General features: G+C 44.6%; 1 protein-coding gene across 3 annotated transcripts in view; it reads left to right on the forward strand.

The window, feature by feature from the left end:
• The first annotated feature begins 327 nt into the window (after positions 1-327).
• PAWR (pro-apoptotic WT1 regulator) overlaps positions 328-21,731 on the forward strand; it is a 166,538-nt gene continuing 145,134 nt past the window's right edge. The window contains exons 1-2 of one of the 3 annotated variants that reach the window (XM_040343932.1): positions 328-1,109; positions 3,265-3,865. In XM_040343932.1, coding sequence (XP_040199866.1) covers positions 3,344-3,865 — 522 coding nt within the window. In that variant the 5' untranslated portion in view covers positions 328-1,109; positions 3,265-3,343. The remainder of the gene's footprint in view (positions 1,110-3,264; positions 3,866-21,731) is intronic. The other 2 variants (XM_040343933.1, XM_040343934.1) reach the window with 2 other exon arrangements.

The following is a 21,731-nucleotide window of genomic DNA, read 5'->3' on the forward strand; positions in this document are numbered from 1 at the left end:
TCAGTGGTCTAACACAGACTATCAATAGGAGAATTCTCTGTACCTGTGGCTCCTCATGGACTATCAATAGGAGAGCTCTCTGTACCTTTGCCCCTCAGCCTCCTCCCACAGACTACTAATAGGAGAGCTCTCTGTACCTATGGCCCCTCAGTGGCTTCGCACAGACTACTAATAGGAGAGCTCTCTGTACCCGTGGCCCCTTAAGTGGCTTCAAACAGACTACTAATAGGAGATCTTTCTGTACCTGTGACCCCCTCAGTGGCTTCACATAGACTACCAATAGGAGAGCTCTCTGTACCTGTGGCCCCTCCGCAGGCTTTACATAGACTACCAATAGGAGAGCTCTCTGTACCTGTGGCCCCTCCGCGGCTTTACATAGACTACCAATAGGAGAGCTCTCTGTACCTGTGGCTTCACATAGACTACCAATAGGAAAGCTCTCCGTACCTGTGGTCCCTCAATGGTTTTATACAGACTACCAATAGGAGAGTGCTCTGTACCTGTGGCCCCTCAGTGGCTTCACAAAGACTACTTATAGGAGAACTCTCTATACCTGTGGCTTCACACAGACTACCAATAGGAGAGCTCTCATTACCTGTGGCCCCTCAGTGGCTTCACACAGACTAACAATAGAAGCGCTCTCTGTACCTGTGGCCCCTCAGTGGCTTCACATGGACTACCGATAAGAGAGCTCTCTGTACCTGTGGCTCTATACAGACTACCAATAGGAGTACTCTCTCTATACCTGTGGCCCCTCAAATGACTTCACACAGTACCAATAGGAGTACTCTCTCTATACCTGTGGCCCCTCAATGACTTCACACAGTACCAATAGGAGTATTCTCTCTATACCTGTGGCCCCCTCAGCAGCACACAATTCCAATAGAATCGTCTCCCGCAGAGCAGAAAAGCCGCCAGTGTCTCGGCAAGTTCCGGAAAGGCTCGGAATGCGATTGTCACCACCCTCGGGCTTGTAGAAGTTCGTCGACTTTCGGAATCCCTCGAGAACTTTCGGCTTCTTCCGGGAAGGCGAAGCGAGAGGTGAGTGTACGATTCCTCCCCGCACCTTGTCCCGGGAGCCCGGAGGGTGACAGCTGGCTGCGGCACAGGTAATGGTCAGTGGCCGGGTTTGGGGGGCAGGAAAGGTGCAATGTGAAGTTGGCGATTAGTAAGCGGGGTGTGTGCAGATATAGGTGGAGCAGCTGCTCTCTTTATCACTTTGTACTCTGCTAGTGATGTGCAGGCGGAGCGCCTCTGCCTGGAAACTTGTTCATGGGCTTCCGACTTTTCCCAGCTACAGGAGCTGGCTGGCCACCCAGTGATCAGGGATCATCAGCCAGTGCAGCCACCCAGTGATCAGGGATCATCAGCCACCTATCGATCAGGGATCATCAGCCAGTGCAGCCACCTATCGATCAGGGATCATCAGCCACCTATCGATCAGGGATCATCAGCCAGTGCAGCCACCCAGTGATCATCAGCCACCCAGTGATCAGGGATCATCGACCACCCAGTGATCAGGGATCGTCGACCACCCAGTGATCAGGGATCGTCGACCACCCAGTGATCAGGGATCGTCGACCACCCAGTGATCAGGGATCGTCGACCACCCAGTGATCAGGGATCGTCGACCACCCAGTGATCAGGGATCGTCGACCACCCAGTGATCAGTGATCGTCGACCACCCAGTGATCAGTGATCGTCGACCACCCAGTGACCGTCGACCACCCAGTGATCAGTGACCGTCGACCACCCAGTGATCAGTGACCGTCGACCACCCAGTGATCAGTGACCGTCGACCACCCAGTGATCAGTGACCGTCGACCACCCAGTGATCAGTGATCGTCGACAACCAAGTGATCAGTGATCATCGACCACCCAGTGATCAGGGATCATCGACCACCCAGTGATCAGGGATCATCAGCCACCCAGTGATCAGTGATCATCGACAACCAAGTGATCAGTGATCATCGGCCACCCAGTGATCAGTGATCATCAATCATCAGCCACCCAGTGATCATCAGCCACCCAGTGATCAGGAATCGCGAGCCACCCAGTGGTCAGTGATCACGAGCCACCCAGTGATCATGAGCCATCCAAGGGTCATTAGCCACCCAGGGATCAGGGATCATCAGCCCCCCAGTGATCATGAGCCACCCAGTGGTCAGTGATCATGAGCCACCCAGGGATTATCCGCCCCCAGTGATCATGAGCCCCCCAGGGATCATTAGTCACTCAGGGATCATCAGACCCCCCCCCCCGCCCCAGTGATCATGAGCCACCCAGGGATCAGGGATCATCAGCCCCCAGTGATCATGAGCCACCCAGGGATCATCAGACCCCCCCCCCCAGTGATCATGAGCCACCCAGAGATCATTAGCCACCCAGGGATCATCTGCCCCCCCCCCAGTGATCATGAGCCACCCAGAAAATCATCAGCCACCCAGTGATTAGCCTGGAGCACATCTGCAGCAGTCCCCATTGATCTGATCTGAGACAAGGATTGTGTGGCTGCCCTTTAGCATTCCCTAGGCTAGGGTTTCCTTGTTGTGTGTTGGGCATATCCAGCATCAGAAAGGGAAAATGTGTCACCTGTACAGCAAGTCCTGGCATGTACAATACTCACATCTTTTTTTCTTTGGGATACTAATTGCATATACTTGTTTATTAAGGTATCCAAAAAGCAAGCCAATAGAGACCTGTTGGAATTCTCTAGGGAAGTGAGATAGGCAGGTCATGTGACCACCAACAATGACATTGGCTACAAGAGGGATGCACTTTGAATTATTGGCAGAGCTTATCCTCTTTGCTGCCCTTGTACAGAATCAAGATTTGTTGTAGCGCTCTGTTAATTTTTGTTAGAACATCAAAACATTGTGGAGGAAAGGGCTGATCACATTCACTTCCTCACCTGTGATCCTGATGTATTTAATCGTTGTTAATAAAGAGTCAGCGCATGTCTGTCTGTAGGCAGGGCATGCCTGTCTGATCCTGGCAGTGTCAGTGTGAGTGGATGTGTGCACAGGCTGATTAAAGAGCCGTGTCAGTATGTCTGCAGAGAGCTGGAGAGATGTCTCTCTAATAAGCAGATTAAAGCCAAGTTAGTGTCAGACTCCCTGGCACCGGATTCTTTCTGGATGCCCAGGTGCAGTGCACTAGATTAACTTGTCAGTCTAGGCGTTTGGTGTTAATAATGACACACTTGGACTATCGTTCACCCCCACTGCTATTTGCTGACTTATAAAATCTATAAATTGTCATTAGGTTCTCCGGTTGCCTGTCTGTACTGGTAAATCCCAACACTGAACATCTGGAGATCTTCTTCAAGAAAATCTTGGAGAACATGGCAAGCGGTGGCTACAGGGCACACACTCCGTCTTCGTCACACACCACCGATTTCCTCGAAGAATGGAAAGCCAAGCGGGAGAAGATGAGGGCAAAGATGCACGCGGCCGAGATGGCCACAGCAGGGACTGCTGGAGCAACTGACAATGGCAGTAAAATTAGCAGTGAAATGAACAATAATAATAATAGTAGTAGTAGTAGTAATATATCCAACAGCAATAGCCAAGCTCCTGCATTGATAACTAAGGTCCCAGCTATGAGTCGGACTGTGGAGGAACAGCAGGTTACCGCAGTGGTTGCCCAGCCAAAGACAGCCTTAGCGCCCTTACAAGATGGCATCACAGGAGAAACAACCCAGGAGGAACCTCCACCACCGGCATCCCAGGAGAGTTCCAGTAAAGCAAAAGATAAAGGGAAAAGTTGTGGCCCAAGTGCAAGAAAGGGTAAAGGGCAAATCGAGAAAAGAAAGCTGCGAGAAAAGAGGAGGTCAACAGGAGTTGTCAATATACCCTCTGCTGAGGTAAGTGATAAGGAAATGTGTCACTATATTACTTGTCTTGTGAATTCAATGATTTGTATATACATAAAGATATGGAGAAACAATTCAGAGCTGTTTACTCCTTTGATATCATACCTTGAATGCATGTTCATATTTTACAATCAGGCTAATAGGACCTGGCTAGACCTTGTTCTAATCTTGGTGGGCCATAAATGTTCAGAGTTTAGGAGGGACCTGCAAAATTTAAAATCCACGATTAGCTGTTCCCGTTTTGGCAGAAGCTGATTGTTAGTTCTGTCGAATGGGAATGTTGGAAAACGTTTGCCGATCAGCAGTTGCAGCCTCTGTTTAGTGTATTCTGACAGCGGAGAGTTCCACTTTTAGAACACAATGTCCTGATAGGGGGGAATAATGGAAGTTATTTCTAAGCTGTTAGAAATGTAGGTACATATTTTTAGTACCAAATTCAACTGTAAGAATATGTAAAGACTTAAAGGGCCAGATCCACATAGATCGGCACCGGCGCAGCGTATCTAAGATACGCTACGCCGCCGTAACTTACTTGGCTTTGTTTCAAATTCACAACAAATTTGCGCCGTAAGTTACGGTGGCGTAGTGTATCTCTGGCGGCGGAATTCAAATCGGCGTAAGAGAATGCGACGGCCGCGCGTACGTTCGTGGATCGTCGGAAATAGCTAATTTGCATACCCGACGCGGAAAACAACGCAAACTCCACCCAGCGGACGCCGAAGTATTGCATCTACGATACGAAGGCGTACCAAGCCATACACCTGTCGGATCAAACCCAGATGCCGTCGTATCTTGGTTTGAGGATTTAAACTAAAGATACGACGTGGGAAATTTGAAAGTACGCCGGCGTATCAGTAGATACACCGGCGTACTTTCACTGTGGATCTGGCCCAAAATGTCTATAGATTGGGTGCATGTGCAATTTTTAACTTATTTTTTCTAAATCTTGACTGGTTCATGGCTGTCGGTGTACCTGGATACTTCCGTTACAGTAAGTGAGGGGAAAGGTCTCTAATGGTTCCCCTGAAGTAGAGAAAAATAGCCAGGCGTTCCTTCTACCCTCAGTTAAAAAAAAAAAAAAAAAAAAGTTTTGCCAGGACTTGCGCTTTGAATTATTTTATTTACTCATTTCTAACCATTGTCAGCCCTGTATAAGCTTATGTATAATCAACTACATATAGCATAGTGATTCGACAGTGCTACGAGGACTTTCCATCTGCTGCCGTACGCAGGAAGCCTGAATGTTATCAGTAAATACTAGGCTTTCTCTGATTATCTGAGACGGAGAGGTGGGCAGATGACATAAAAATCTCTACCTCAACCTCGGAGGAAGCCTTCTATTCAGTGGTGGCGGGTGCTCAAAATTTTTGGGGGGGCACAAACAAACTGAAAATTTCTGAAAAAAACCCCCACCAATTGCAACCTCACTGTGCCCTTCAATTGCAGCCACTGTGCCCATCAAATGCCACCACTTTGCAAAAATTGCCACTGTAACCCCCCCCGCCCGTTTGCCGTCTGCCCGGTACTTACCTTATCTCGGTGGTGGGTCAGGCAGCGGGTAATGGCGGCAAGCTGCGAGACCTTGCACTGGGTCAGACAGCGGTGAGCTGTGTCCTCCATGCATCTTCTCCCCTCCTCCTGATAGGCGTCCAATCGCAGCGCCTGTCCTTTCAGCCAATTAGGTAATGGGTAACAGACCCGCACTTCCTGATTGGCGGAGAGGTAGTTCAGTGTTAGAAAAACGTATATTCATTCGCTTTTCTAACACACCTGGGTGGATTCCGAGCGCAATGCTTTGTGCTCCGAGTTTACCTTTTTTGAAGCCTGTTCGAGCCTATGGCGCTCTAATCTGGTGCTTCAAAAATACACCCCTGCTGCTGTAATTCAAGCGCCCAGCGGCTGAAAAGGGGACGGATGCCTGAATAGGGGGTGGCGGTGGTGGCGGCCATGGATAGATTCATGCAATGCTTGAATCTATCCATTAGTCATAGAGGGAGGTGGCTTGAGAGAGGGAGGCGCCTGTGCGCCTTTAATGGACGCACCGCCACTGCTTGTATTCACTGGTAAAATTCAAAGCTTTCTGTGAATGGCCGAGCAGCGCTCAGCCCTACTTAATTTTGTTCCAGCAACAGAAGAGAGGCCCCCATACTTCTGTCAGAACGCAGTACTGCATAATCTACATAGATGATGCTACATACAGTTATACAGCGCTGACAGCGGGCGTAGAAATTTGTAAAGGAAATTGAGCCAGCTTGGCCTAAATTAACAATTTAAGGTACAAGTAAACACAGGCTTTAATGTCCAGAGCGCACTTCACTACACAGTTTAGTTTTAGCAATAAAATAATCACTCTTAGGTACTTGCAGTTGGTTTTTATAGTATCTTTTTTTAATTCTCACATTTCCTCTCCTGTTTATGCTTCCGTATTCTTTCTTGTTGCCTAAGTCTTGCTCTTTTCTGTCACCTTCAACACTTCAGTCAAAAGGGGTATGTCAGCCCAGGAGCCCTCCCCTGTCTGTGACTGGACAGTGAACGAAGAAGCTGCACAGTGATGAGCTCATCTCTATCACTCTGCTTTCTTCTCCTGATTGGCTTCTTCTTCTTCTTACACAACATTCTGCTATACAAAGACTGCAAGAGGTTGTTACAGGTCATATTCAGGTACTTGCACTGCTTGCAAAAAATACATTTAATAATGCATCAACGATTACAGAGCTGCACAAATGTGTGTCTTTTTATCTGTCTAGAGTTCACTTTTAATAATGGAGCTCTTTTTTTTATTTTTTCTTACGCTTATATGCACTCTCCGAATGTGGGAGACATTGTGTTACAGCAGGCAGCAACTGTCAGACTTCTGGTGATTATTCTTGACTCTCAAATGGAAAAGTAAGACTCAAAGTAAATAAAGCTACATATAAGCAAAATATGAACCTTTTATAAGTAAGCCTACACTTTAATAATTTAAGGCAAATATTCAGATTCTAGTATAGGCCCAACTCTGGCTCCATACACCACTGGTGTCCAGAACACCCCAAGAAATTGTCATTTCCTGCTTGTGTGACTGGCTCACTTATTTTCCCAGAAGTCTTCTCCAAGATAGATTTTAAGCATCCTCTGCAACAAATATTTCATTTTCAGTGAAATACTTCCAAAGGACCAATCACTTCTAAAGCGAGGCAGACCTTGCAACTTTCCTCAGTAGACACTGAAAGTGCATCAGCTGATTAATAACGGAAAAGTCACTCTGCAGACAACGGCTTTTTTTTCCCACTTTTGTTGAAAAAAAAACCCAATCCCCTCTTGGTGATCAATGTACATCGCAAGGATTTACCAAACTTTATTGCAGAGCCGTACCTGTTTCTGCTCTGAAAAAAAGCTGTTGTCTGCAGAGTGAATCTTAATCAGAGTGACTTTTCCATTATTAATCAGCTGATGCACTTTCAGTGCTCTACTGAGGAAAACTGCACGGTCTGCCTCGCTTTAGAAGTGATTAACCCTTTGGAAGTATTTTACCGAAAATTACTTTTTATTTTATTTTAAGCTTTATTAGATTATTTTTCATGTAAAAAACAAAAGTATCAACCATCTTGCAGATGAAGTCTACTCTTTCCAACCACTCTTTTTCTCACTTCTTTATGTAGCCATTTTTTTTGGTATTGGTCCCTTTGTGGCATTTGTTTTCTTATATTGTTTTTTTGTATCGCTTGTACCATGGAACAGACAGGTCCAAGGGTTATTTAATATTCTCTCCAGGTTGCCATATTGCATTGAATTTTACAGAAAAATACAGCTCTTTAGATTGAAAAGGAAACATCATTTCTATAACATTCAATTACAATATGGCTTGTGTAGAGATGGTATATGCTATATTATTATTATTATTATTATTATTATTATTACTAATAAAAAAACAAATAAATAGTGTGTGTGTGTGTGTGTATATATATATATATATATATATATATATATATATATACACATACATACATACATACATACACACATACATACATACATATACACATACATACATACACTGTGTTTCCCTGAAAATAAGCCCGGGTCTTATATTAATTTTGGTAACAAAAGACAATATAGGGCTTATTTTCGGGGTAGGTCTTACCATGTAATGTACTGTCTTCTCTCTCTCCCTGCCTGCTGACCGGAATCCCCAGTGTGAACTGAGTTAAAATGCTTGTAAAATCCTATAATCCACTCTATTACAGTAGTATATAATGTATAACGTGTGTGTTTCTGTAATATAATTGTGCCAAATATGTTATAGCGCTGCTCTGTGCTTCTGTTACCTGCCGGAGCTCTCTTCCCTTCATTTATATTACAGAAACACACACATTGTACATTATATAATACTGTAATAGAGTGAAATATAGGATTTTACAAGCATTTTAAACTAGGGCTTATTTTCAGGGTAGGACTTATATTGCAGCCCTCCTGGAAAATAACACTAGGTCTTATTTGCGGGGTAGGTCTTTTTTTCGGGGAAATACTATATATAATATAATGAATAATAAATATATATTACACACACACACACAAACACATATTTTATTTTTTGCTATTTTTTTCCTAACAAAAATGCAGTTACCCTTTTTTAAGCAGTCGTACCAGCTGATTCTTTGAAGTGTTAGCTCTTGCTTCTAAGGCCCCATACACACGAGAGGATTTATCCGCGTATACGGTCCAGCAGACCGTTTCCACGGATAAATCCTCTCGAGGATTTGCGCGTATTTTGATGCGATGGAGTGTACTCACCATCGAATCGAAATCCGCGCCGAAATCCTCTGGCGATGACATGTCGCGCCGTCGCCGCGATTATGACGCGGCGACGTGCGTGACGCTGTCATATAAGGAATTCCACGCATGCGTCGAATCATTACGACGCATGCGGGGGATCCCCTTCGGGATCCCATCGTTTGGGATGGATTCCAGCGGATAGATTTGATAGCATGTCATCAAATATTTATCCGCTGGAAATCCATCCCAGGGGAGAAATATCCGCGGAAACAGATCCGCTGGAGTGTCACACACACCATAGGATCTATCCGCTGAAACCCATTCGCTGGGATTTTTCAGCGGATGGATTCTATCGTGTGTATGGGGCCTATGAGACAGTAGTGATGCTATCATGTTCCACCACACAGCTGGATTGTAAAGGTTCAAACCATGCAATACCATTTCACCATAAATCACAAGTTAAGCGTTTCCCCTACTAATATACTGTGACTAGATTTACTGGCTATAATCTTGTAGTGCTTTCTGAGTCAAAAGAATTTACAGTTTAATAATATGTATCCTAAAAGTCATCACAAGTCATTTTTGTAAGCTTCACTGACGTCAGTGTGCAAAAGCAACAGCCTATGATATATAAATGATACTTCATCTTGTTTGACATGACTGTAGAAGTTATGTAGCTACTTACAACTGGGAACAATTTACAAGGCAGTAAGAATGTGTCTGCTGTTTGTCTTTTACAATTTGAACCCTGCTTATTACTGACATTTTCCCAGGTTGTGTGTACAGTGCGACACCTAAAACAACTGTTTGCAATGCAGCACTTTTCAGGCCTTTGTGAGTGAGAAAAGTCAATGTGACCTGCAAGTCTTCATGTTCTCTCGGTCATGGGACCGTGTTGACTTGTATATGGAAGATTGACATTTGTTTATGTAATTTTGCAAATATACACTGGAAGTGGTATTAGTTAATTTTTACATGGGTGTTTTTCCAATCTTATTTTGACTCCAAATAATAACTAAAGGTCTAAATAATAAAAAACAAATAAACACATGTACAGTTTGTAAGGAGTTGGATTATTTAAAGTAATTGTAAACTGGGGAAAAAAGGGTGGTGGTGTGTTTTTTTAAACCAATTCAGCCCCAGAAGCATTTTTTTTACTTTCTGCTATAATGCATATCCCCCCCCCCCCAAAAAAAAACAAATTATATATATATATATATATATATATATATATATATATATATATATATATATATATATATATATATATATATATATATAAACAAATGTGTTCATCAGTTTAGGCCAATATGTATTCTGTACATATTTTTGGTAACAATATTTTTACATATTTTTGGTAACAAGATAAAATAAAAGGGGTATTTTGCAAAAGTTTGAGCGTCTACAAAATAGGGGATAGATTTATGGCATTTTCTTTTTTTTTTTGACTAGTATTGACGGCAAACAGTGATTTTTAGCAGGGCTGCAACATTGCGGCGGACATATCGGACGCTTAACTGACATTTTTTACACTTTTTTTGGGAACCAGTGACATTATTACAGCGATCAGTGCTAAATATGCATTGTCATTGTACTAATGACACTGGCAGGGAAGGGGTTAACATCAGGGGTGATCAAGGGGTTAAATGCATTCCCTGTTTGTATTTTATAACTGTTAGGCCTTGTACAGACGAGCGAACATGTCCGGTGTGTGGGGAAAACGTTGTTTTATGTCTTCTGAAAAATGACAAAACATTTTTTTGAACATGCTTTAATTTTTTATGTCGTTTTTCAAAACGTCGTTTTTTTGTGTCATAAAAATTGACCGTGTGTAGGCTAAAACGATGCTTAAAACTACGTTTTTAAACCCACGCATGCTCAGAAGCAAGTTATGACGCGAGCTTGAATGGAACAGAGTGCCGCCGTACGTGCTGAACGTAACCGTGCTTTGCTAGAGCATTTTGAAAAAACAATGGTGTCTAGGCAACGTCGTTTTTTTAAATGAAGTTTGAAAAACATTGTTTTTTTTCATGAGAAAAAACAAAGTTTTTTTACAAGACAAAAAATGACCGTGTGTACGCGGCATCAGTCTTATCAGTGGTGGGGGACAGATGCAGCATCAGGTCGGTGCTGTATCCACGTAGGTGAGTACTTTTAAAGTACAAGTTCAGCTTTTTTCAAAGTTACATTTGCCTTCTCTTTAAGCTCATTAATACATTTAGCTGTCCATAACACCCCACCCCTCCACCCCCCCTCCCCAAAAACAATATTGTCATCATGTAATTACCGATAAATCGTTCAGTGGACATAAATTTGGTTAGTTTTTTTTTTTAAAATACCTAGTGCAGAAAGTTCGGACGGGAAACACATTAAAGTGGAGGTTCACCCAAAAACTAAATTTTTAACATTAGATTAAGGCTCATTTTGTGAAGGGGAATCGGGTGTATTTTTTAAAAATTGAAGCAGTACTTACCGTTTTAGAGAGCGATCTTCTCCACCGCTTCCGGGTATTGGCTGCGGGACTGGGCATTCCTATTTGATTGACAGGCTTCCGACGGTCGCATACAGCGCGTCACGATTTTCCGAAAGTAGCCGAACGTCGGTGCGCAGGCGCCGTATAGAGCCGCACCGACGTTCGGCTTCTTTCGGCTACTCGTGACGGGATGTATGCGACCTTCGGAAGCCTGTCGGAAGACTGTCAATCAAATAGGAACGCCCAGTCCCGAAGACCATACCCAGAAGCGGCGGAGAAGATCTCTCTCTAAAACGGTAAGTACAGCTTCGATTTAAAAAAAAAACACCCGATTCCCCTTCACAAAATGAGCCTCAATCTAATGTTAAAAATTGTTTTTCGGGTGAACTCCCGCTTTAACCTTCTGATTTATCGTTTGTTCGGCAGAAAATTTCCAAACTTGTCCTTTCGTTTTTTCGGCTCAAAAACGTCTCAACGATTATCGATTTTGTGCCCATTAACAGTCCGAATAACAAACAAACTGTCTGAACGACCGAATTTCGGCCGATTTTTTTCATATAGTGTATGGCCAGCATAAGTATTTCCAGTACCACATACAATATACAGTATACTTACTTTTTCTATGCTCCTTTGCCTTACTGTCTGTGTGCATGAGCCAAGCAAAGAAGAATAGTTGAAGCCCTACACCAGAGGTTAAAATGGGCTTGGGAGCTTTCTGCCAACATGTGACGGTGGTCAGTGTTATGTGGTTGTCTGCTCAGACACCCCATGGTATTTCAGTGGCTGCTGTACACATTGGCTAAATGTTGGCCGGTTTTTGTTGAATGGGCCGATATTTGGCCCGTGTGTAGCAACTTTAACCCATCCTGTGCAGCTTATATTTTTCCTTACCTGTGAAATCTTTTATACTCCCCTAAGTCCCTTCTTCAGTTGTCCATGTCACTGCCTTCCTGATGTAGACCGTTCCTATTTTCTCACCAGTGGCAGGATTCAGAAGAGGGCCAAAGTCAGCCCGAGGAGAGTGAAGGGTGACCGGAGATTTTGGGCATATCAGTGGTGCTGGATTAGAGGTGGTGCCCACAGCCAGAATTGGCATCACCGAGGGAGCTGGATAGGGGGATTTAGGTCAATATAATTTGTTTCACCAGGTAGGAAAATAAAACACCTTGAATTCTGCATTGGGATTGGGGGGGGGGTCATATTTTTCCTTGAGTTGGGATTCAACTGAATCTGAGTAGTTCACTTTAAACATACAGTTGATTTTTTTTAAATGATGTCCTCTTTTAGAAATGATTTGAGATACTTGTTACAGGAGAACTGGCCTGACTTAGATTGACATTTTTTTTTTTTGTCTTGAAATGAGGTTCACTTTGTCCTTTCCCCTTGATCACATGTTTCATTGTGCAATCCACTTATAATTAAGAACAGTCTGTGCCAGTGAGAGAAATGCCTTCTAATTGCTGTTTCATCTAAATGGCCAAGCATTAACTTTTTTTTGTTTTGTTTTTGTGAAGCAGCTTACAGTGGAGTATCTGTCAAGGTTCTGGCAAACGAACCCATCTTTTCACAAGGCACAGTCTTATCAAGACAGTATTTCTGTTCTTTGAAGTGTTGCAGGCTACTCTGCTCTAACAGCTTTATTTGTAAAACCTGCTCTCTGTTCCGAATCCTTTAATAGCAAGATTGATGCATATTTATAATACTACTAAAGGCCTGACACACACCGAAGGATCCCAGGCTAGTGAAAATATATCTTTACCCACACTTTCTTCTCCATAGTCAAATAAATATAAATTGGGACCGAACTGGGAAAACGTGTACTGTACAATGTCTAGTGATATATTGTTACTTTAAAGAACACGTACAATTTGGTTAGATATGGTTAGCTTGAGCAATAAAATCAAGAGGACTCGTCTACACTTCAGAACTGGATGGACAAAGAATACAAATCCTCTGGCAGGTAGAACAGCTCCCTTATGTATTTCATTTGTAGATTGGGCTGTCTGCCTGGAGTTGAGCTTTGGGGCTTGTTCACATGAGCGGTCGCAGTGTAACGCACGGCCGCTGGTGTGCGCAGCGGGGAGCAGTTCCAGTTTACTCCTTTTTCTTTGTAACTTGATTGAAATGTCACAAAGTCTCATTTAATTCCCTTCTATTCACCACAGCATGTTGCAGTATGCTGTAGTGTGTTGCAGTACTGTATGTGCTACTTTTTTCAGTGCACAGTGGTTAACTGAGCTCATTAGACATAAGGCAAATTGTCTTGTCTATGCAGTGGGCTGCATTGGTCCAGGATACCTAGCCCAACACACTGCAGATGGCATAAACTGACCTGTAATGTAAGAAAATGGCAACACTGAGAACGAAGAGAAAGGGGGTGTAATATTGGCTAACAGTTACTTAATAAAAAAATACATAATAAGGGAAAGTCCTCAAGTACTAATAAGGGCTCGTTCACATGGACAACCAGGGGGCAGTAAAAGCAGGAGGTTGAGTCACGTAGGCCTGCATACATGCTGTGCTGCTTTTCAAAAATGAAACCTCCTGTCGCACGCAGAAAATGCAAACTATTCAAGTTGACAAAGCCAAGGCGCAACCGCCCTGCCACTTCTAGGTTGGACCTATTAAGGTTTAAAACTGGTGGAAAAAAGAAGGTGACATATCACCTCCCTGCCACCTGTCAACTGCCGATTCACGATGGATTGCTTTCAGAGGGGCAGCAAGGGCGAACAAATGTCTGAATGAGCCCTAAGGGCCCTTTCCCATGGGGCGGATCAGTAATGATCCGCCTCCGTGTGTCCTTAAGCTCAGCGGGGATCGCTCTGTATATCCCCGCTGAGCTGGCGGCTGACAGGGCAGTCCCAGGCACACTGTGCAGGGACCGCCCTGTCTTTTCTCCGCTCTCCCCTATGGGGGGATCGGATGAACACGGACCGCGTGTCCGTGTTCATCCGATCCGCAGACTGAAGAAAAAATAGGACATTCTTCCGTCTGCAAAATCGGATCATTGCGGAGGCGGGTGATTACGGGTGATGTTTATCCGCAATCACATAGGGACCAATGTATGTCCCTTTTTCATCTGCAAACGGATGGATGAAAAAGCGGACATACGGTCCGCACGTCTGAAAGGGCCCTTAAGGAGACAATTGCACTTTGCAGACAAAATATCTGCAGATTCAAGTTGTAGGTGTGGAAATACCAAAGTATTAAGCCTAGTACACACGGGTCGAAAGTCGGGCAGCATCGGTCGGTTCGATCAAATTCGTCTGACATTTGGCCCATGTATACTGAAGTTTAACTGACAGAAGCCGTCTTCTGTTTAAGGGGCATGACCGAAAATGGTCTGCCGATATTGGCGCTTTTAGCCAATGGCTGAGAGCGCTAGTGGGGTGTCCGTCCCCCTGTCAGAACACAATAGAACAGCTGGGGAGATCACTGCACTAACGTCAGATAGTACAGAGGCTCCTTCTGAGCTGTAATTTTTTTTTTTTTTTTTCGTTCATCCCTGATAGTTTGTACAAGGCTTAAGAGAGATCAATGTAAGGTGTATTATCCTGGCTGTCATCAATTTACAACTTGTGTTACCAAAATAATCTGGCTACATATATTGTTTAAAGGAAGGCCCCTTTTATAAGAAGGGTGCAATCAGGTCCACCTGTCAGTTTTTCAGGTCGACCTGATTGGACCCTCTATTCAGCCCTAAGGATCAGCGGGTGTAAATAGTCTTGTGTCCGTTTACATCCCCCTATCGCCAATCTGATCTGGTCCGCTAAAAACCAACGGAAGGGGATCCGTTCCTTTCCATCTAGGCCAGTGGTCTCCAAACTTTGGCCCGGGGCCGGATGGGGCCCTTTGCTTTCTCTATCTGGCCATTGGGGCTCTACTTCTCCAACTGACAACAATAATGGGACACCATTCCTCTCACTGACAGCACCAATGGGGGACTATTCCTCCCACTGAGGGGCACTATTTCTCCAAGTAAAACCAATGATGGGACCCTTTTCCTCCCACTGATAGCAACAAGGGGCAATATTATTCCCAATAAAACTAATGATGGGGCATTGCTTGCTTCCACTGACCACAGTGGAATATGAAGGACAGTAAACTGGCCCTTTGCTTAAAAATTTTGGAGACCCCTGGTCTAGGCGTATCAGATTGGAAGGCAGTCGGGTGTAAATGGATGCAGAGTCTATACCCGCCAGTCCATAGAGCAGAGTGGACTTGGTCTGTCTCCACTCTGCAGAAACTGCGGGCACGGCCTGTCATTCACCCACTCTGCCCAGAGCAGCGGACAGATCCCCTGCTGATCTAATCGGAGTCTGCCCTGTGTAAAAGGGGCCTCAAGGAAACATTTATTTCTAACTATAGCAATAGGATACAAGTGCTATTAAAACAGTGTAAAGTTGATTTTTGTTTTACTAAATAGTGTTGCTAATTTTTATTTAGCGTTGAGGAAGGCCATGCCCAATCTGCCCGTCTTATTATTATGATTTCATTGAGTTTTTAAACTACTGTTTAGCTGGGATCTAAGGCCTGCTGCCACTCCTTTGTATATAGAGCACTGTTGTCAGCGTATACAGTGCGCATGTTAGGCCATCCTTTCCCTCAGGCAGTCCCGTGTAGATTAAATATTTTGTCACGCTTGGACACCAAGCAAAGTGGAGATTTTAATGATCTTTGTGAGCTCTGAATGCAGGGAGATCCTTGTGTGATGTAATGTCGTATTTGCACCACGCAGCAGAGAATGACTAATCAGTAAATAATGTTGCTTTCCTATATGGAAGTGGGAATAGAATTCAAATAGAAATGTGTCCTTAATTGGTCTTTTTATCTATGTTTAACCAAACCGATACCGTTTTTGTAAGCAGATGCCAAAATGAGAAGAGATAATGGTGTAGTTAAGGCAGAATTACAGCTATTGCACACCAACTGCCTCCACCACCCTCCAAAGCCCCTCAGACTTTTTTTTTCTTTTTTTTTTTGTGGGGGAAGGGCTAGACCCTCTGTCAAGTGTATTTTTTATTTATTTTTTCTAACACTCAGACAGAATTTTTTTTGGGGTTCAAGAAATAGCCTCTAAACACAACTGCCTAGAAACGACTATAAACGACAAGATAACGAAGAGGAGAGTTCAGGAGCAGATGGAAAAAAAATGTTCAACTGCTCCTAAACGTCTGTTTACCAGCAGCAGTGTACATGAGGCCTTAGGCCGCGTACACACGGGCAAACATGTACGATGAAACCGGTCCGCCAGACCGTTTTCACCGTACATGTCTGCCCGGGGATTTCTGTACGATGGCTGTACTAACCAAACAATACGCGGGGCGTGTCCGCGGCGTCGCCGCGACGATGACGCGGCGACGTGGGCGGGCCTGCCAGTTAAATGCTTCCACGCATGCGTCAAAGTCATTCGACGCATGCGAGGGATGGCGGGCGCTCGGACATGTACGGTAGGTCTGTACAGGTGACCGAACATGTCCGAGCGGGCAGGATTCCAGCGGACTGTTTTAAAGCAAGTCCAGGAATATTTGTCCGCTGGAAAAAGGCCCGGCGGGCAAATGTTTGCTGGAATTCTGTCCGCTCGGTCCTACACACGACCGAACATGTCTGCTGAAACTGGCCCGCGGACCAGTTTCAGCAGACATGTTTGGTCGTGTGTACGGGTCCTTAGGCCCCGTACACACGACCAAACATGTATGCTGAAACTGGTCCGCGGGCCAGTTTCAGCATACATGTTCGGTCGTGTGTGGGCGCGAGCGGGCCGAATTCCAGCAAACATTTGCCCGCCGGGCCTTTTCCCAGCAGACAAATATTCCTGGACGTGTTTTAAAACCGTCCGCTGGAATCCTGCCCGCTCGGACATGTACGGTCGTCAGTACAGACCTACCGTACATGTCCAGGCGCCCGCCGTCCCTCGCATGCGTCGAATGACTTCGACGCATGCGTGGAAGCCTTTAAATGGCAGGCCCGCCCACGTCTCCGCGTCATCGCCGCGTCATCGTCGCGGCGACGACTCGGACAGCGCCCCGCGTATTGTTTACGCGCGGACTTCTGTACGATGGTGTGTACAACCATCGTACAGAAGCCCTCTGGCAGACATGTACGGTGAAAACGGTCCGACGGACCGCTTTCACCATACATGTTTGTTCGTGTGTACCCGGCCTTACTGTTGCCTTTTTATCATCTGGAACCAGTCTGCCCGCTTTCCCCCGACATCAACGAGACATTTTCATCCACACAATTTTCACTCACTGGATATTTTCTCTTTTTCGGACCATTCTCTGTTAATTTTCTCGTACGATACCAGATTGTACAATTTCCGTTTAATCAGTACAGTTGTCATCCAAAAATACAGCACATGACATTTTGTCACTTAAAGCGGTGTTTCACCCTAAAAAACAAGTTTCTAGCATGCCATCAAGCATACTAGCGCGAGCTACAGTATGCCTTTCTTTCTTTTTTTTTGCGCCGTACTCACAGTTTAATCCTGTAGTGAAGTTTCAGACTCCCCGCGGGGAATGGGCGTTCCTATGCAGAGGGAAGATGATTGACGGCCGGCTACGGCGCGTCACGCTTCCCGAAGATAGCCGAAATAGGACTTGCCTCTTCGCGGCGCTATACGGCGCCTGCGCAAAGACATCGGAGCTGACTGCGCAGGCGCCGTGAAGAGGCAAGTCCTATTTCGGCTATCTTCGGGAAGCGTGACGCGCCATAGCCGGCCGTCAATCATCTTCCCTCTGCATAGCAACGCCCATTCCCCGCGGGGAGTCTGAAACTTCACTACGGCAGTAAACTGTGAGTACGGCACCAAAAAATAAAATAAAGGCATACTGTAGATCGCGCTAGTATGCTTAATGGCATGCTAGAAAAGAAAAATGTTTTTTTTAGGGTGAACCCCCGCTTTAAGTAGCATCTCCATTTTCGATATGCGACTAGCATGCAAAAAAAAACGGACGGTCTGTCGTCCGATTTTCGGATCATATGTACAGGCCCTAAAGCCTCGTACACACGATCGGACATCAAACAAACTTTCCCTTGGATTTTTGTCCGAAGGGAGTTGTCCGGTCACACCCATAGCATACACACGCTCTGACTTTTTCGGCAACAACCACTAACACAAACAAGAGTTAGTAGAGGTTTCGTCTGTGTGCATTGGCGATTTTCAGTTTCGTGCAATTTTGTTCGTTTCTGAACATCCGTTCGTCAAACAGACATAATGCACAATAGGGTTGTGCTAACTTGACCCACCAAAAAATATAGAAATATGTTTGATTCATATAACCAAAATACACTAATCCAAAGTAAAGACATTTGTTTTTACTCCGTCAGTATCACCAGCAAAGCAGCTTTTAGTATTATCACATTATAAAGAAGAAGAGAATGTGCGCTGCTTTTCTTGATTTCAGAACTTTCCGCGTCACGAATGTGCACTTTCAAATACGAATGCTATTTTTACCAGACAGAATGCTTCCGGCTGGTCTTTGCTTCTGAGCATGCGTGTTTGTACTTTGTACAAAAGTCCGATTGCTTGCTGTACACACGGTCGGACTAGGCACCATCGGACTCTTGTTGACGTAAAGTTTGTCCGTTTTTTTTTTTTTTGTCCGATGAAACACGAAAAAGTTTGTCCGATGGAGCGTACACACGATCGGACAAATTTTGAATACTTGCTGTTTTTGAAGTTTGTTTGCAAAAAGTCCGACGTGTGTACGGGCCTTTAGTCACACAAGCAAAACGGATAGGAGTAGCTTCTTCTTTATAGGACTGCCTAAAACTGAAGGTAGTTTTAAGACTTGCATAAGTATCACTAAAACTATAAGAAAATGTCGAGCAAAATCGTAAAAATTAAAAGCAGAAATCTGGAGAGTAAATGTCTTTAGCACGTAGTCAGGAAATCAAATGGATCAATTATAACTCATTAGATCAGTTTAAAATACGCAATTTGCATTTAAATGCATATTAAAACTTTTTGTATTGTGTACTGGCTAATAAATGGAAGTCTTTTTTTTTTTTTTTTTTTTTTTTTTTTTTAGTACATTGCTGAATTTTCTGCTGCTCGTACACGGGTGTAAAGCTCTTTGATCTTCACGGTAATTAGAGGTTACTGCAGGGCATGTCGTGCATCTGCTGCATTTTTGTTAAACCGATGCGAGGATATGCGCTGACTTGCGTGGTGCCCTGCAGTAAGCTCTCTCTTTATTGTGGAAATAAACGGAGGTCTGTGGACAGCTTCTGGGGCTGTCATGATTGTTAGATGAACGTGGGCATGTAAATTCTGGATTTTTACACCTGTGTAATGGTACCCTTCGTGTATTTCTGTCAAAGTCGGCTCTATATTCTTAGTCACAGGCTTCAGTCAAAGTGTAGACAGTCTGTTACCAATAAATAATGCAGCTCATTGTGTCTAATTACCAGTCATACTTCAAAGAAGGCATGCTTGAAGGCTTTTTAACGCTTTTGTAAAAGTTTACATACTGGAAATTGTGATTTGCTTCTTGTAGATGTGTGTGTAATTGTGTTATTGTGGAGCTGCAGTGCCCAGTCTTGCTCATTGATCTCCTTCTCCTTATTCTTTTTTTTTTTTTGCTAGCAGTGGACATCCAAACTATTATTATTATTTTGGTACTTACCGTATATACTCGAGTTTAAGCCGAGTTTTTTAGCACATTTTTTTGGAGCTTAAAATGCCCCCCTCGCCTTATACTCGAGTCACCTTTTTGTGCCTGATCTTCTGGACTCTTCTTCAAGTGTGCAAAGTTTGTTGTCCAGGGGACCTACGGCTGGGGGGGGACCTACGGCTGGGGGGGGACCTACGGCCGGGGGGGGGGGGGGTGGGGGCACCGATTTTTTTTCAGAGCCGGGCACCCCTTTCTTAGACTCCCATGTTAAACGGTAATTTCTCCGGTGAATTTGGGGACCTAGTACTGGCCGGTTGTAGGTCTCCTGGAACCGGAACTTGGCACACACGTAGCCCCATTTCTCCTCTACAAGTGTGCAAAGTTTGTTGTCTGGAGGACCTACGGCTGGGGAGCACCGATTTTTCAAATCCGGGCACCCCTTCCAAAGACTCCCATGTTAAACATCAGTCTAGTCATGGGCACAACGAGGCAAAGTGAGGCGCAGTGAGGCATGCAGATAGACACCCTAGGCTTATACTCGAGTCAATACGCTTTCCCATTTTTTTGTGGTAAAATTAGGTGCCTCGGCTTATATTCGGGTCAATTTACGCAGCGCTTTACATGTGCTCTTTGTTGTGCAAAAGTGTATGTAAGGGCAAAAAAAATAATAAAATAAATGGTATGTAGGACATTTCTGTTATACTTACCTATTTTCCTCTGTTAGGAACATTCGTCCTCTAGTTTCTTGTTGTGGACTGGCAGCGCAGCATTTTGTGAACTAAACAGTGTCAGCCCTGCCCAAATGTCTTTTGCTGAACTACTACTGAATCAGCATTACGCAAAGCAAGTCGTCATGCTCCTTCACAGAATGAATAAGAATTCCGCAGGTCATACAAAACACATCAGGGTCTATGTATAAAAATATATTTATTATATAATTTGCTTTGAGAATGTCTTAGCATTTCTCCAAAAGTTAGAAATAATTGTTTGTAATATTTGTGCAAAATCTGTTTCAGTTTGTTGCCTTTCACAAGGCGACTGCAACTTTCCCCTAACATTCGAATCCAAGGTACTTGCACACTGGGGCGGTGCCGGTGTCCTATCAGATAGTGCCCGGGCTGGATTGCGCATGCGCAATCAGGTGTATTATTGAGCACTGGCCATCATAAATTTCTTGAATTCAGTGAGCGTGGCCTCTTATAATCATATCCGCCCCTTTGATAAAAAACATCCACCCCTTGCTGTATTGAGTGAGCGGGGCCAGCTCTCTTCTATATAGGACTCGGCGTGGATAAGCATTGGGAGCGAGCTGCGAATTAACTGCGCATGCTCCAACTACAGCCGATGGAACAGATGTTCATTCTCGGAGGTTTCCGTGATCTGCGATTGCGCAGTCCAGGCCGGGCACCATCTGATAGGGGACCCATATTAATAGAACACTGACGTTAGCGGTAAAGCGCCGCTATTTTTAGCAGCGCTTTACTGCTGTCATAGCGGCACTTTTCGCCCCCCAGCAGGGCCACTTAAGCAAATTGGTAAATGGTCGCGGGCCACAATGAGCAGAGCGGGAGAATGACAAGTCAGTGTCCACGGACACAGACCACTCTACTCTATAGGCCCTCTGGTCCAATCCAATTTGCCCAGTTGGAGGGGGGCAGATACCTTTCTAAATTTTTTTTTTGGTAGGCGGGTGTAAACAGCGGGCAGAATGGGGAAAAAAAAACAGCTCGGGAGGAGCCACTGTACTAATTATACTATGTTAGTACATCGATCTGACTCCGCTGACAGCCTGGGATAGCCTGAGAGTGCTGATCGGCAGACCTTTTCCGGTCATGCCCCTTTGACAGAAGCTGGACGAACGTTGGACCGGCTGCCATACATACAGGCCGAATGTTGGCCGGTTTCTTTTAAACTGGCCGATGCCACCCAACATTCAGCCCATGTGTACTAGGCTTAAGGGGCAGAGATGGAGAAGAGGATGAGTGGTGCTTTTAAATTTTGGTCCGCTGAG

Source organism: Rana temporaria, chromosome 3 (assembly GCF_905171775.1).
Source record: "Rana temporaria chromosome 3, aRanTem1.1, whole genome shotgun sequence".
In the NCBI taxonomy this organism is placed as follows: Eukaryota; Metazoa; Chordata; class Amphibia; order Anura; family Ranidae; genus Rana; species Rana temporaria.